The 13,583-nt window shown below is 44.5% G+C and overlaps 1 protein-coding gene across 1 annotated transcript in view; it reads left to right on the top strand.

Annotated features, from left to right (window-relative positions):
• The window catches only part of ACO1 (aconitase 1), a 58,214-nt gene extending 44,795 nt beyond the window's left edge, over positions 1–13,419 (top strand). The window contains exons 14-22 of the mRNA XM_045562996.1: positions 452–536; positions 1,712–1,868; positions 3,084–3,208; positions 4,751–4,855; positions 5,584–5,726; positions 7,552–7,699; positions 9,384–9,506; positions 11,911–12,096; positions 12,920–13,419. Coding sequence (XP_045418952.1) covers positions 452–536; positions 1,712–1,868; positions 3,084–3,208; positions 4,751–4,855; positions 5,584–5,726; positions 7,552–7,699; positions 9,384–9,506; positions 11,911–12,096; positions 12,920–13,033 — 1,186 coding nt within the window. The 3' untranslated portion in view covers positions 13,034–13,419. The remainder of the gene's footprint in view (positions 1–451; positions 537–1,711; positions 1,869–3,083; positions 3,209–4,750; positions 4,856–5,583; positions 5,727–7,551; positions 7,700–9,383; positions 9,507–11,910; positions 12,097–12,919) is intronic.
• The last annotated feature ends 164 nt before the right edge of the window (positions 13,420–13,583 follow it).

Raw genomic sequence — 13,583 nt, 5'->3', positions numbered from 1 at the left:
CCATTACAACGGGACCACTGTCTATATATGGTCTGTTGTTGACCAAAACGTCTGTGGTGTGTGACTGTATTGCCAAATAGAATCTCTCCAATTTCCATATTATTCCTAATGTGGATGACCTATATTTTATTCATGTGCCTCATAAAATTCAAAGGTACTTGGGATTATATAATAATAGTAGTGAATAGAGACATTAAGTGGCATATCCTAGTTCAACTTTTAAAAATTCTAGATCATGCAGTTTGACTCCTTTCTGTAAGTAAAACACATGAATAGTATTCTTAGCTATGCTGTGTCAGAATGCTCTCGAGAGTGAGATGTCATAGAAAGAGACTGTACTAAACACCATGTGCTGCGGTTCCTTTTTGATCGGTGACCCCTAGGAACTGTCGCCAGCAGAAGGCCTCACTGCAAGTTGTTCTCGTTCTTGTGCTTCCCTTGTGGCCTCCAGGTTTGACGTGGTGGGCTACGGCTGCATGACCTGCATCGGCAACAGCGGGCCCTTACCTGAACCTGTAGTAGACGCCATCACGCAGGTAATTACAGAGGAGCCCGCAGGTCTTCAGGGCTGTTATTTCTTCTCACATAATGTGTCACCAAAATGCTGGTCATTTCAAGAAGGTCTGTGGAAGCAGGGGATGTGGTTAAGAGGATGGTCTTTGGAATTGAGCTAAAATTACTAGCCACGTAACCTTGAGCAAGTTAATCAATCTGTTTGTGCCTGTTTCCACAACTGTAAATTGGAGATAGTCTCTGTTGTACAGAGTTGTGAGAGTTAAGATGAGGAGGAACGTAGAATACTTGGTGCAGTGCCTGACACACAGGTAAGTGCCCACTTCATGCTAGTGTTGACTACAAAGGGCCTTAGAACTGTTTGATGCTGGTAATTTGAAAATTAGTTCAAAGTCAGACAAGTCTCGGCCGGGCGTGGTGGCTCACGCCTGTAACCCTAGCACTCTGGGAGGCCGAGGCGGGTGGATCGCTTGAGGTCAGGAGTTCAAGACCAGCTTCAGCAAGAGTGAGACCCCGTCTCTACTAAAAATAAAAAGAAATTATCTGGTCAACTAAAATGTATATATAGAAAAAATTAGCCGGGCATGGTGGCACATGCCTGTAGTCCCAGCTACTGGGGAGGCTGAGGCAGTAGGATCGCTTGAGCCCAGGAGTTTGAGGTTGCTGTGAGCTAGGCTGATGCCACAGCACTCACTCTAGCCTGGGCAACACAGCGAGACTCTGTCCCCAAAAAAAAAAAAAAAAGTCAGACAAGTCTCCACACAAATGAGTCTAAACTAAATTGCTTTGGCTTGATTTTGTCCCCAAAATTCTGTAGCCTTGAAAAAACTATTAGGTTTGCTTTGCCTTAATTATAGAATCCATAGAAGTCATTTTGGTTTCCATTAGCTGTCAACTTTTGGTCTTTCCTTGTCTGTCCTTGGGCCCCAGGCAGAAATAATTAGGATGTTGCCTTCTAACCTAGCTGGTATTTTCTCATGAGCAATAAACACCAAACATGTCTCTACTTCTTTTGACCCGGAGTATCTCTCACAGGGATACCACTGTGTCCCTGCCCCCCTGTTGTAGGAGAAGTTCAGATGAAAGGGCAGCTTAAAGTTACATCCCTGTGACGTGAAAGCTATTGTAAATGGTCCAAGATGATAAGCCTAGTTAATCTCTTCTTTTTGTGACCTGATTTTTCTCTTGCCTTACCTAGGGAGACCTTGTAGCTGTTGGAGTACTATCTGGGAACAGGAATTTTGAAGGTCGAGTCCACCCCAACACCCGGGCCAACTATTTAGCCTCTCCCCCTTTAGTAATAGCATATGCGATCGCTGGGACCATCAAAATCGACTTTGAGAAAGAGCCATTGGGTAAGATTTTGTTTGTGTGGCCATAATTTTCTTCCAGCGAATTTGAAAATATTACTGGAAGAAAGCTGCTGCTTTCCTTAATAAAAAATGAAGTATAGGCTCTCCAGAGATGAAACTAAGAGAAGAATCTTTTCAGTTTACAGCTTAGACATAACTGAAGTAGTTAAGTAAGAATCTGCTGAGGGTAAGGGATGACAAAAGGGAAGTAAATGCCAAAAGTAATAGAGATCTTGCTGTTCTGGTTTCTCCCGCAGGTCCTCCTTGTCCAGCTCCTGCCGTAAGCTAATGACAGGCATTGTTTTAATATGTACTCTGTGGGAACACACTCTAGATAGTTCAGCCTCTCAAATTCAGAGAAATGATACATTATCTCCTTTCCTCTGGTCTTGCTGCTTGCTGTCCACTCTAAGCATATTAGATATGCTTAAATGTCCCTTAAATTTACTTTTAGGAAATTATAACTTTAGAGATACAGTGGATCCTTGTTATTTATAGATTTTATATTTGCAAATTTTCCTGCTCACTAAAATATATTTTAACCTCCAAATCAATACCTGTGGTGCATTCATGGTCATTCACAGACAAGCACGGAGGAATGAAAACTTGAAGGCACGCAACGTGTGCCTTCCACACGGAGGTCCAGCAGGCCGTGCTCTGCCTTCTTGTTTCTGTTCTCATACTGTAAACAAGTGTCTTTTTCACAGCGTACTAAGTGCCATGTTTTTCACATTTTTGTGCTTTTTGTGATGATTTCACCATGCAAAATGGCCCCTGGGCATAGTCCTGAAGTGCAGTCTGGTGTTGCTAAGCACAAGACTGTGATGTGCCCTGCGTTTATAATAGATAAGCTTCATTCAGGCATGAGCAGTTATAGTGCTGTGGGCTGTAAGTCCAGTGTTAAATGAGTCAACAGTATATGAGTGTCAATATATTATTATATATTAAATGAGGTATCTTTAAACAGAAGCACACATAAAACAAAGCTGTGTATTAATCTGTGTATTAATGATTTGATACAGGGTTAAGTTCCTACAAGCCTCTGGTCACACTTTTGTGACCAGGACAGTGATTCAGTATCCACTAATTCAGTGTTCCCACGGGCTTTCTAGAATGCGTGACTACCTATATCTACCAGGAAGGAAGAGACCTGACTGTGCATGATAATGAAAATGAGGTATTAGCAAGTTTTTCTCATTAATAAATGTTTTTCCCCAGGAGTAAACGCAAAGGGACAACAGGTGTTTCTGAAAGATATCTGGCCAAGTAGAGAGGAGATCCAGGCGGTGGAGCGTCAGTACGTCATCCCTGGGATGTTTAAGGAGGTCTATCAGAAAATAGAGGTGAGGTCCACACTGCCCTCCCCACCCCTGCAAGGATCGGGGGAAAGCCACTGCTTTGTGTCCTGTCTGCAGACCTTGAGGCTCTTGGGAGTATAAACTGTAAAAAGTAACATTTATTTCTGCAGATAACTGGGGAAGTGGTTCTCAGTCATTTTTCTCCCCTTACTCACATTTTCCCAAACCTGACATCCCCCACAATGGTCCCAGATTTGTACAAGTGGGTGACAGCCCTAAGGGCCCCCACCCCTTTTTCAGACACCCTGGGGTGTGTATCTGCTGTGGTGAGGACCCCTGGTGGTATCTTTATGGTGTCGCTGAGGTGGAGTTAAACTGGTTGAATGCACCTTTCAGAATGCATTATTTGCATGCTTTAAAAAAAAAAAAACTAAAAACTAAGGCCACACAGTAGGAAGCACCTAACTCTGTTCATTTTACAAATAGGAGAAAATGTATGGGGCTCAGTATCATTTTCTGAGACTCTTGGATGTTACACCTTTCCCTGTCTTATGTGTCCAGCGGACCCAAGGGCTTCTGACTGGGGCTGGTGGTCTTGAGATAAAAGCAGAACTGTTTGGGGCGAGGGTGACATGGGCGTGATAGTCACACACTGCACCCTCTACAAACTGCTCCTTGGGACATGGTGTTAGGGAGCTTGGTAGGCACTAGGTTAAATGTGTTTCTCCAATGGCTGAGTTAATGGACTGTGGACAAAATTCGAGCTGTCTTAATGCATAGCAGCTGTCATTTGCTATCCAGTGTTTACATGACCTGGAAGTCTACTTCCCAAAACATTCACACGGTAATTTCCCCTTTGGTACAATCTGGATTATTATTTCACAAATTATTTATAAGTATGTGTGTTAGTTCTCTATAGCTGTGCAACAGATCATCCCAAAACTTAATGAGTTGAGACAACAAACATTTATTCCCGTCACAGTTGCTGTGGGTTGGGAATCCGGGTGCAGCTTCACTGGGTGCCCCCGCCTTCACACAGCTCCAGTCCGGATGTCATCTGGCGCTGCAGTCTCTGGAGGAGGATCCACTTAGGCTCACTCACGTGGTTGTTGGCAGGACTGGGTTCCTAACGGGCTGTCGGACTGAGGTCTGCAGGTCCTCGCTGGCTGTTAGCTAGTGCCTTGCTGCCTGGGTCTGTGCACAGCTCACAGCGTGGCCGCTGGCTTACATCAGCAAGCAGGCAAGAGGGCAAGGGAGATAGAAGGCAGATTTCTTCGTAACCTAATCTTGGAGATAGTTGTCAAGTCCAGCCCACACTCCACAGTAGCGGGTCACCTAAGGGCGTGAGTCCCAGGAGGTGGGATCATTCTCACCATTTTAGAGGCTGCCCGTTACAGTGCATGTGTGTTTTTAAGTTACTTAGCATGATGTAATCTTAGTATAAGGAACTCTTTTGTATGACTATTTAGAATAAAAATGGTTTTTATCGTTTTAGCTTAAATGTATGTTTTGTGTTTGCATATTAAATTTTCCCTAGAATGGAATGTGATTAGATCTGCTTTTCTTTTCCTTTTTTTTAAATTTAAGACTGTGAATGAAAGTTGGAATGCCTTAGCAGTCCCGTCAGATAAGCTGTATTTCTGGAATCCCAAATCTACATACATTAAATCACCACCATTCTTCGAAAACCTGGTATGACTTTTTATTTTTTAACAAAAGTTCTTCAAAAGGTTTCTTTCCTTATAAAACCTACTTTATTACCTCATACCCTTGCTTTGACTACCCCTTTCATAAAAACCTTTGCAAAACCGAAGCACGTAACATTGGGGGAGTTTGGGGAGGCTGGGACATTTGGCTGTGGTGGTCCTACAGTTTCTCTGTCCAGGGCTTCTGTGTGGCTGTGCACAGGCACCTGGTGATCAGTTCCACCCGGACATAGACCCAGTAGCATCTGAGGGGCTATTCCAGGGAACATCCCCAAAGCCTGCCATATTGAATGTTACACCCATAAAAATAGGAAACATTTTCCCTGAAACTGATGATCAAGAAGTCCATGCTCCCCCCGGGTGGGTCACTGTGGGACAGGTTTGGCAGTAGAAGTCGAGGTCCTGGTTGTCCTCAGCATCTGAGGCGTTCCGTGGGCGTGAGGAAAGAGAATGTCATTGGCAGCTGCTTTCCTACTGCTTTTGAGGGGATAGTGTCAATACTTTGCTTTTTCTTCAAGGTTGAGAAATGAACGTTTGAGTAAATACATCTTATTTTTCTCAACATTCCTGATACAAACCAGAAAACTAGAGATTTCTGTGCATTGATGTAGAGCTGTCATCTGGTTCAGGTCTGTGGACCACTACTGTTGAGACTCACCTGCTACTTGTCTGAGAAAACCTGGGCCAATGCTGACTTGTTGTATTCTTTGCTAGACTTTGGATCTTCAGCCCCCCAAATCTATAGTGGATGCCTACGTGCTGTTAAATTTGGGAGATTCAGTGACAACTGACCACATCTCTCCAGCTGGAAATATTGCAAGAAACAGCCCTGCTGCTCGCTACTTAACCAACAGAGGGTAAGTGTGAACCAGGTGGGAAGACTAAAGGCCGAACTGGAGTAAGCAGAGTGAATGTGGTTAGTATTTCTCTTTTTACCTGGTTCGTTTGGAATCAGACTCTGGTTTTTTACCGAACACTGGGGCTCAAAAACCAATTGCTTTTTCTGTTTGCTGCTTAAGAGCTTCCATGGGAGGATCCACCAGTGTGTGAGCCAGCAAGGGGAAGGGGAGGGGAGAGGGACCTTCATTTTTGAGCAAGTGTATACATTAGGCCCAACTGTCATTCTCCCAGTTTGGCTGATCCTTAAAGTCCAAGGCTGTCCTTACCCTCTAGCAGAGCCTGGTTATGCCTGAGAGACCAGGCAGAGATAGAGCCTGAAAGGCATTGCCATGTCCTGGTGGAGAGGCTTAATGTTTACAGAGAACTGCTTCAAGGATTTGCAGTTTACTCATCTATTCTTCGATACTTCATATGCTGATACTAATAGGTATTATACAAGTCTTATCTACTGTGATCTAATATACCAATAATAATCGAGGTCAGTGGTTCCCCAATCTAATTTTCAACAAGAATCACGTGGGGGGGGGATAAAAATTCCTGGTTCTGGCCAGGCACAGTGGATCATGCCTATAATCTAGCAGTTTGGGAGGCTGAGGCAGGAGGATTGCTTGAGGCCAGGAGTTTGAGACCAGCCTAAGCAAGAGTGAAATCCCATCTCTACTAAAAATAAAATAAAAAAATTAGGCATGGGGCTACACACCTGTAGTCCCAGCTACTCAGGAAGCTGAGACAGGAGGATATGCCACTATAGTCTAGCCTAAGTGACAGAGTGAGACCCTGTCTCAAAAAAAAAAAAAAAATTCCTGGTTCCCATTTCCATCTCCTGAATCACCCTCCTTTAGGTTAGGGATGGGGCCCAGCGCAAATTTGAGGAACAAAATCCAAACACCTTTTTTCTAAGGGTGATTCTTGACTCCTTGTAAGACATGAACTTTTTAGAGAATTGAATGAAAGCAAATATAATGCTTTTCCAAAAAAATGCCCATACTTAAAACATTTTGGACACAGTTTCAGGGTTCCTAGACATGCTCACCTGCTCCTGAAGTCCATTCACAACTCTCTCAATCCTCACATTGGATGTAACTGTAAAATCATACTAACACTCACACGCACCCCTAGGATTTGAATGAACAACCGAGTGAACTGGCCACTGTGTTTTATAAGGTGATGTTCCTGACATCACAAAGTTTCCTTTCATTGGGGCCCACAGACAGGATTTTCCTCTGGTTTCAGAACCAAAAGTAGCTGCTCTCTTTGGTGCGCTGCTTTGATTTTTATTATATCTTACAAAAGCTGGAAATCGACACTGCTAGTTGTGTGTCTTCCTTTGCACTGAGTTCCTGGTAACTCAGGGACAAATTTGAACCCACTTCTGGTTAGTTTATGGAACGTATTTTACGTTTCCCACTATTCTTGGCTCTATCTGATTTGTCTATTCCCTTTGTTTCCACCCTCTTACTTATTTGTAATTTAGCTTTTTCTCTTATATGAAGCTTTATAGGCTACCCTACAGAATGAAATAAAACAAATACTCTTTTGGAGTTCCTGCTGAGTTTTCCACCCAGATTTGAAAGACTCTACATTGACGCCAGGAGAAGAAAACTGATTTCACCTCTCACTGTGTCCTCCGTTGAAGCTATGAGAACAGCTTTTCTGCCTTGGAGAACAGTGCTTAGTAGATTTAGAGAAATAGTTTGGTTTTCTTCTTCTTTTCTTGGGATAAGCTGAGTTTAATCTTTCCTTGCTTCACTAAACTAGCTCCTTTCCTGCTTGTGTCATTAGGCTGACTCCACGGGAATTCAACTCCTACGGCTCCCGCAGAGGTAATGACGCCATCATGGCCCGGGGAACATTTGCCAACATTCGCTTGTTAAACAAATTTTTGAATAAGCAGGCGCCACAGACTATACATCTGCCTTCTGGAGAAATTGTGAGTATTGTCTCTTCTGCTTCCTTCAGAAACTAGCGTTTGTCGGTCTCTGGGAAGTTGGATATTTACAGTTTCCTTCCTTCTGATTTTAGTGTTTCTCCACAGCTCCGTCCTACCCCTTTCTGTAGTCTTCCCTTCTTGCTTAGAGATTCTGCACCATGGTTTAAGTCTCATTTCCTGGGAATTAAGCTTAAAAAGTCTTTGAGTGAGATTTCATCAGTATTTGAATGAGAAATTCTGAGTTAAATTAGAGGATATTTATCAAGAAGTACTATTGTGTGACTTTTTATTAGCATGTCATTAATTCATTGTATCCACTATGAAAAAGAAGGAATATAGAGGCCCTAGGAGGCCTGCCCGGGTTCTACCAGGAGCTGTTGGAGTTGGCGTACTGCAGCTGGGATTGTTCACGGTGGGAAGTGTGCGAGAGGGGGAAAGCCTGCAGTCTGCGTCAGAGAGGTCTGGGTTTAAGTCCCAACTCACTTCATGTAGCTATGGCACCTTCAGGAAGTTATTGCCCTCTCTGAGCCTCATTTTTCTTACCTGTGAAGTAGAAATAACACCTACCTTATAAAGCTCTGAAGCTTAAAATGAAATGGAATGACTCATAAAACCTAGAGCAGTGTCGGACACATGTTGCAGGTCTTCAGAGTCACTTCCCTTCCCAGTAAATGCTGTGAAGCTGCCTGAAAACCGTTTAGCCTGCTTGAGAAAGAACTCTGCCAAGTTACCTTAAAATAATAATAGCTAATATATCTATGGAACTGGCCGGGCGGGGTGGCTCACGCCTGTAATCCTAGCCCTCTGGGAGGCCGAGGCGGGTGGATTGCTTGAGGTCAGGAGTTCGAGATCAGCCTGAGCGAGACCCCGTCTCTACTAAAAAAATAGAAATAAATTATCTGGACAACTAAAATATATATATATAGAAAAAATTAGCTGGGCATGGTGGCGCATGCCTGTAGTCCTAGCTACTCGGGAGGCTGAGGCAGTAGGATCGCTTAAGCCCAGGAGTTTGAGGTTGCTGTGAGCTAGGCTGACGCCACGGCACTCACTCTAGCCTGGGCAACAAAGTGACACTCTGTCTCAAAAAAAAAAAAAAAAATATTTCTATGGAACTTACCACATTGCTTGTATCGACCTACTTAAGGCTCATAACAACTCTGAGGTAGGGACCATAATTATCTGTGTTTTAAATTGAGAACCAGAAGCACAGAGATCATGTACCTCCCTGAGGCGGCACAGTGGAAAAGCTGAGATTAAAACCCAGAAAGTCCGGCTCTGAAGTCAGTGCTCTTTGCCACTACACATGTTGCCTCACTCATACCTGATTTTATCTTTGAAAAGCTAACCCTTCCTAGATAATGATCGCCAGGACCTAGCCCAGTAGATGCTTGTTCAGTGAATACTAGGGTAATGGACTATTGAATGAAAAATATACATATTGAACAGTGGAATAGCCAAGAGGCCAAGGGAGAAGACTTGAAGTTACAGACATCGGGAGACCCCAATAAACCATCACAGTGGACCTTATTTGTAGACCAGATGGCTGACTGGTTGGGTCACCGTTGGCTTCGCAGTGACCTGGTAGTCCGCAGCCCCCTCCCCTCTCCCCAGGGCTCACCGAGTGTGGGTCCCGCTCTTTGCCTCTGCTGCATCTGTAAGACCTGCCTTGTCTCTTCCTCAGCTTGATGTGTTCGATGCTGCTGAGCGGTACCAGCAGGAAGGCCTGCCCCTGATTGTTCTGGCCGGCAAGGAGTACGGCTCGGGCAGCTCCCGAGACTGGGCGGCCAAGGGCCCTTTCCTGCTGGTGAGTATGAGGAAGGGCCATCGCACCTCTGAATGAGAAGGGAAGCGGGGAGGGTGCTAGGAATGAATTGTTGCTTTACTTCCAAGATGTCATGAGAGAGGAAGCTCCAAAAGGCATGTAGTGTTTAGTCATCTGCTTCCTGGTGGATCTGGATTTATTTCACTCATTGAAGGGTAATCTGAAGTGAACTGGCTCCCTTAGCTCAGACATTCATATCTAGACCTTTGCGGGTGTCTATAGAACAGTTTTGGGGGAGGGTCTGTGAAATCTCTGAAAATATATCCAGAAATGTACATCTTTTTCCATAGGGAAAGGTTTTATGGTTTTCATAACATTCTAAGGTTGAAGACCCCAAATTTATTTAAGGCCATTGTCCCAAGTGAATGTAAGGAATAAGCCGGGGCTGCTATATTGTCTGTCAGGTTCACAGAAGGGAAAAAGTAAGGGGCTTTTTCAGGAGTTCCGGTTCTCTTGAGTAAACTAGGAGAATGCACTTTTCACAGTTGCTTTTCACTGCCTGGGAAAGTCTGTGTCTAGACCCTCAGTGAGAAAGGGAGGCTCTCTCTGTCCATAGCTGGGCAGCTCTTGGGAACCTTCAGCCATCTCAGGGCTCCACCTTGAGGTGTCCCTACAGGAGGGGCTGTGTAGGGAGCAAAGCTTTTACCTCTTGAGCATGGCCCTCAGGGCAGAGAAGAATCACACTGCCCAGCTTTCAGCCTCAGAGTAAGATAAAAACGGTTGGCTGATGACAATGTCAGTCATTTATGGCTTGAGTAAGTTAATGCACTTGGGAAACATAAGTTGGTATCTATTAGTACAGTAAAAAATGTGGCTGTCTGGCAGGTGGCCCTCCAGCCTGCTGGGCTTCTGAAAATGTCTTTGAAACTCACACGTATTGTTTTTTTAATCTCATTTTGTTCTGAGTGGGGAAAACATGTTCACTGATTACTTGATGAGTAGTTCAAAGGCCTACTTTTTCTGGAAGCTGCCAAAAAGAACCAGAGAAATTACAGAAGAAAAGGCTTTTAGGAAGGGGGTTGAGGGCTGGGCAGCATACATGAGGCCGGTGCAGTGAGCACTCTGGTGGGGAACCCTAAGATCTGATAGAGGATGAGAAAAGAACTGGCCCCGAGGGGCTCCCCAGAGTCTAGACTTCTCTACAGAACTGCTGAGTTCTGGCTGCCCAGGAAGCCATGCACACTTCGTTAGGTAGCTGCCCGGGCTGGGCCACGCAGCAGTACTGGACTGTGCTCAGGGAAGAGAAGAATGTACCGCTGTGGTTTGCAGCCTCTGCAGCACAGCCCAGCCGTTACACGGAGCTATGGGCATGAACAGTGTGTGTTTAGAAAGCTTTCCACTTGCCCAAAACACATACATATATACATAAAGCCCTATAAAACATCTATCCCAGAGAATCTGCCTATTCTCTATAGCAGTGGTTCTCAAATTTGGAAATGTTTTTTTTTTTTTTTTTAAATACCCTATGCTTGGATCTCATCCCCAGAGATTCTGGTCCAATTGGTAAGGAGGAAGTCCTGGACACTGGGATTTCAGAAGCCTCCCCTGGTGATTCTAATATGCAGCAGAATTGGAGAACCACTGTGCTATAGCCATAGTTCTCAAAACTTAGGAGAATCACGAGCCCCTCCTGCCCCACAATCTAGTGTAGTACTCAAGAATCGACAGTTTTAACAAGCTCCCAAGTGCCCCCGATGCAGGCCGTCTTAAAAGTGTACCTAGAGATCAAGAGACCTTTCAGGGTATGTTGATATTGATTTATTAATAACATTAACTGTAATGTAATGAGTTCTAGTTAATAACCTGGCACATATTCCCAATAAAATGTACTTCCTAGGAAGCATAATATCAAGATGATATTCAATACAATTTGATAGGAAATGTAAAAGCAGTATGCATTTAGTTTATCTGTAGTCTGTTCTGAAAATTGCTTTTTTGACTAAACTTTCTCTATCTGCTGATATATTCACAATAGAAAAATTCAAAGGAAAGAAAGTTATATTGTGTTGTGATATAGATTCCAGAAACAATGGAAGCTTGCTAAGAGATGTTATATCCCATGGTCAGACTACATGGGTTCAAATACCACCACTAACTACTTGGGTAAAGGAAGACAATAATGACATCTGTGTCCCAGGGATTGGTGGAGGGTGGATGAGAGAAATCATTAAGTGCTTGCATAGTGCCTGTGCATCATAGGCAATCAGTTAAGGCTAGCTATCATGTTACTTATAATTAGAGGATAATGTTTTATGTAAAAGATTAATGGGTACTTACAAAGAATTTAGGTGTGAGAACAGTTCTGACTTACGAAGCCTTTTGTAAAGTTTCAATGTATCCCAAGAAAACTTGGAACTATGTCCAGACTACTGTCTTTGTTCACCAGGGAATCAAAGCCGTCCTGGCGGAGAGTTACGAACGCATTCATCGCAGTAACCTGGTCGGGATGGGGGTGATCCCCCTCGAATATCTCCCTGGTGAGACTGCAGACACCCTGGGACTCACGGGTCAAGAACGATACACTGTCATCATTCCAGAAAACCTCAGACCACGGATCAAAGTCGAGGTCAAGGTGAGCAGAGCATCTCCATGCTGCGGCCCTTCGTAATCAATCCTGTTAGAAGGAAATTAGTGGGACTTGGAAGAATAGGAGGGCTGTCCAGAAAGTATCCAGCCCTGGACACCTGGCTGGATAGTTTCCGGACACCCCTCCTGTATCACTCAGTAGGACTGCATTAGACTTAGGAGTCCTGCCTGCCCAACATAGTGAGGATAATGCCTGTTGATTTATTATTTATTTCTCTATAAAGTTATCCTCTGTGGGGGTAGCTAGGGTTGGGAGGTAAGAATGGAACTGTCTCCTATTTCTTCTAGTCTTACTCAGCCCAGATAATCATGATAAAAGCTCAGGGTGTGACATGTTCACATTACCTAAAAAACTTTTTATTATAAAAATGTGAGCGAGACTCACCTCCTCCCCCCCACCCCCAGCCCGAGGCTTTGCGTATCCTAAGGGTGAAAATGACAGATCCCTCGGCAAGGCAAAGATGTAATACCCAGCGCCAAGGGCCCGGGACAGCCACCCAGGCAGGGGTCTGTGTCTCAGGGTGAGCAGCTCAGCCAGCTGCCTAAGGGACAAGCTTAATGAAACCTGCTTACCCGAGACATCTCTGTCCACAGGGAGACCCCAGAGAAGGTTTGGAAAATACCATCCCAGTGTTATGAGTAGCTGTACTGAGAAATAGTTCTTAGGTACCGCTCACCTCCGTCATTGATAGCCTGTCGTGTTCCCTGGTGCAGGAGTGTGGACCACACCCTGAGGGCAGGCTGGGTAGAATCTCCTCTTGGTGGAGCTGTCTTCTCCCACAGTGACTCTTTGCTTTTTTGTGCCACAGCTGGATACTGGGAAGTCCTTCCAGGCCGTGATGAGGCTCGACACCGACGTGGAGCTCACTTATTTCCACAACGGAGGCATCCTCAACTACATGATCCGCAAGATGGCCCAGTAGGCCCTCGCTCCTTAGGAGACCTGCACTTGGCGCTGCACGGAGGGAGGAAGCCGAGGCCCCGGCTGCTCCACAGAGGGGCGCTACCGTGCGGACAGAGCGAGTGAACGTGGGGGTTGGGGTGCCATTCCTGCAGGCACAAAGCCAGGAGTTTCTATGTTATTTTTGTTAATCTTCTTATCTTTTTCTAGAATTTGGAAGCTAGAAATGGTGGAAATGTCAGTAGTACCAGAAAAAGATCAAGCTGATCTTTAAGTTACTGATCACAGGACATTGATTTTTCACTCTTACCTATTAATCTTCATCTGAACATGAGCAAGTCTCCTCAGAAGGTGTCTTCTGCCCTTTTTATTGTTCCTCTCTTATCCTCTGCTCCATGAAGTCTTTCCCGCGACTATACCAATGGTAACTGACGTGGATAGATGAAAACCTGGCACACTTCAAATTATAGTAGTGATTTTGATTCTCGCCCCTCCCTGCTTTTCCTTCAGAGTAAGTGATGAAACAACCTTGTGGATGGGTCAGATGTTAAAGTTTTTTGATTATGTACCTT

The sequence above is a fragment of the Lemur catta genome, chromosome 10, assembly GCF_020740605.2.
Source record: "Lemur catta isolate mLemCat1 chromosome 10, mLemCat1.pri, whole genome shotgun sequence".
Taxonomy (NCBI): Eukaryota; Metazoa; Chordata; class Mammalia; order Primates; family Lemuridae; genus Lemur; species Lemur catta.
The sequence above is the reverse complement of the archived record's forward strand: the minus strand, read 5'-3'. Positions and strand labels throughout refer to the sequence as shown.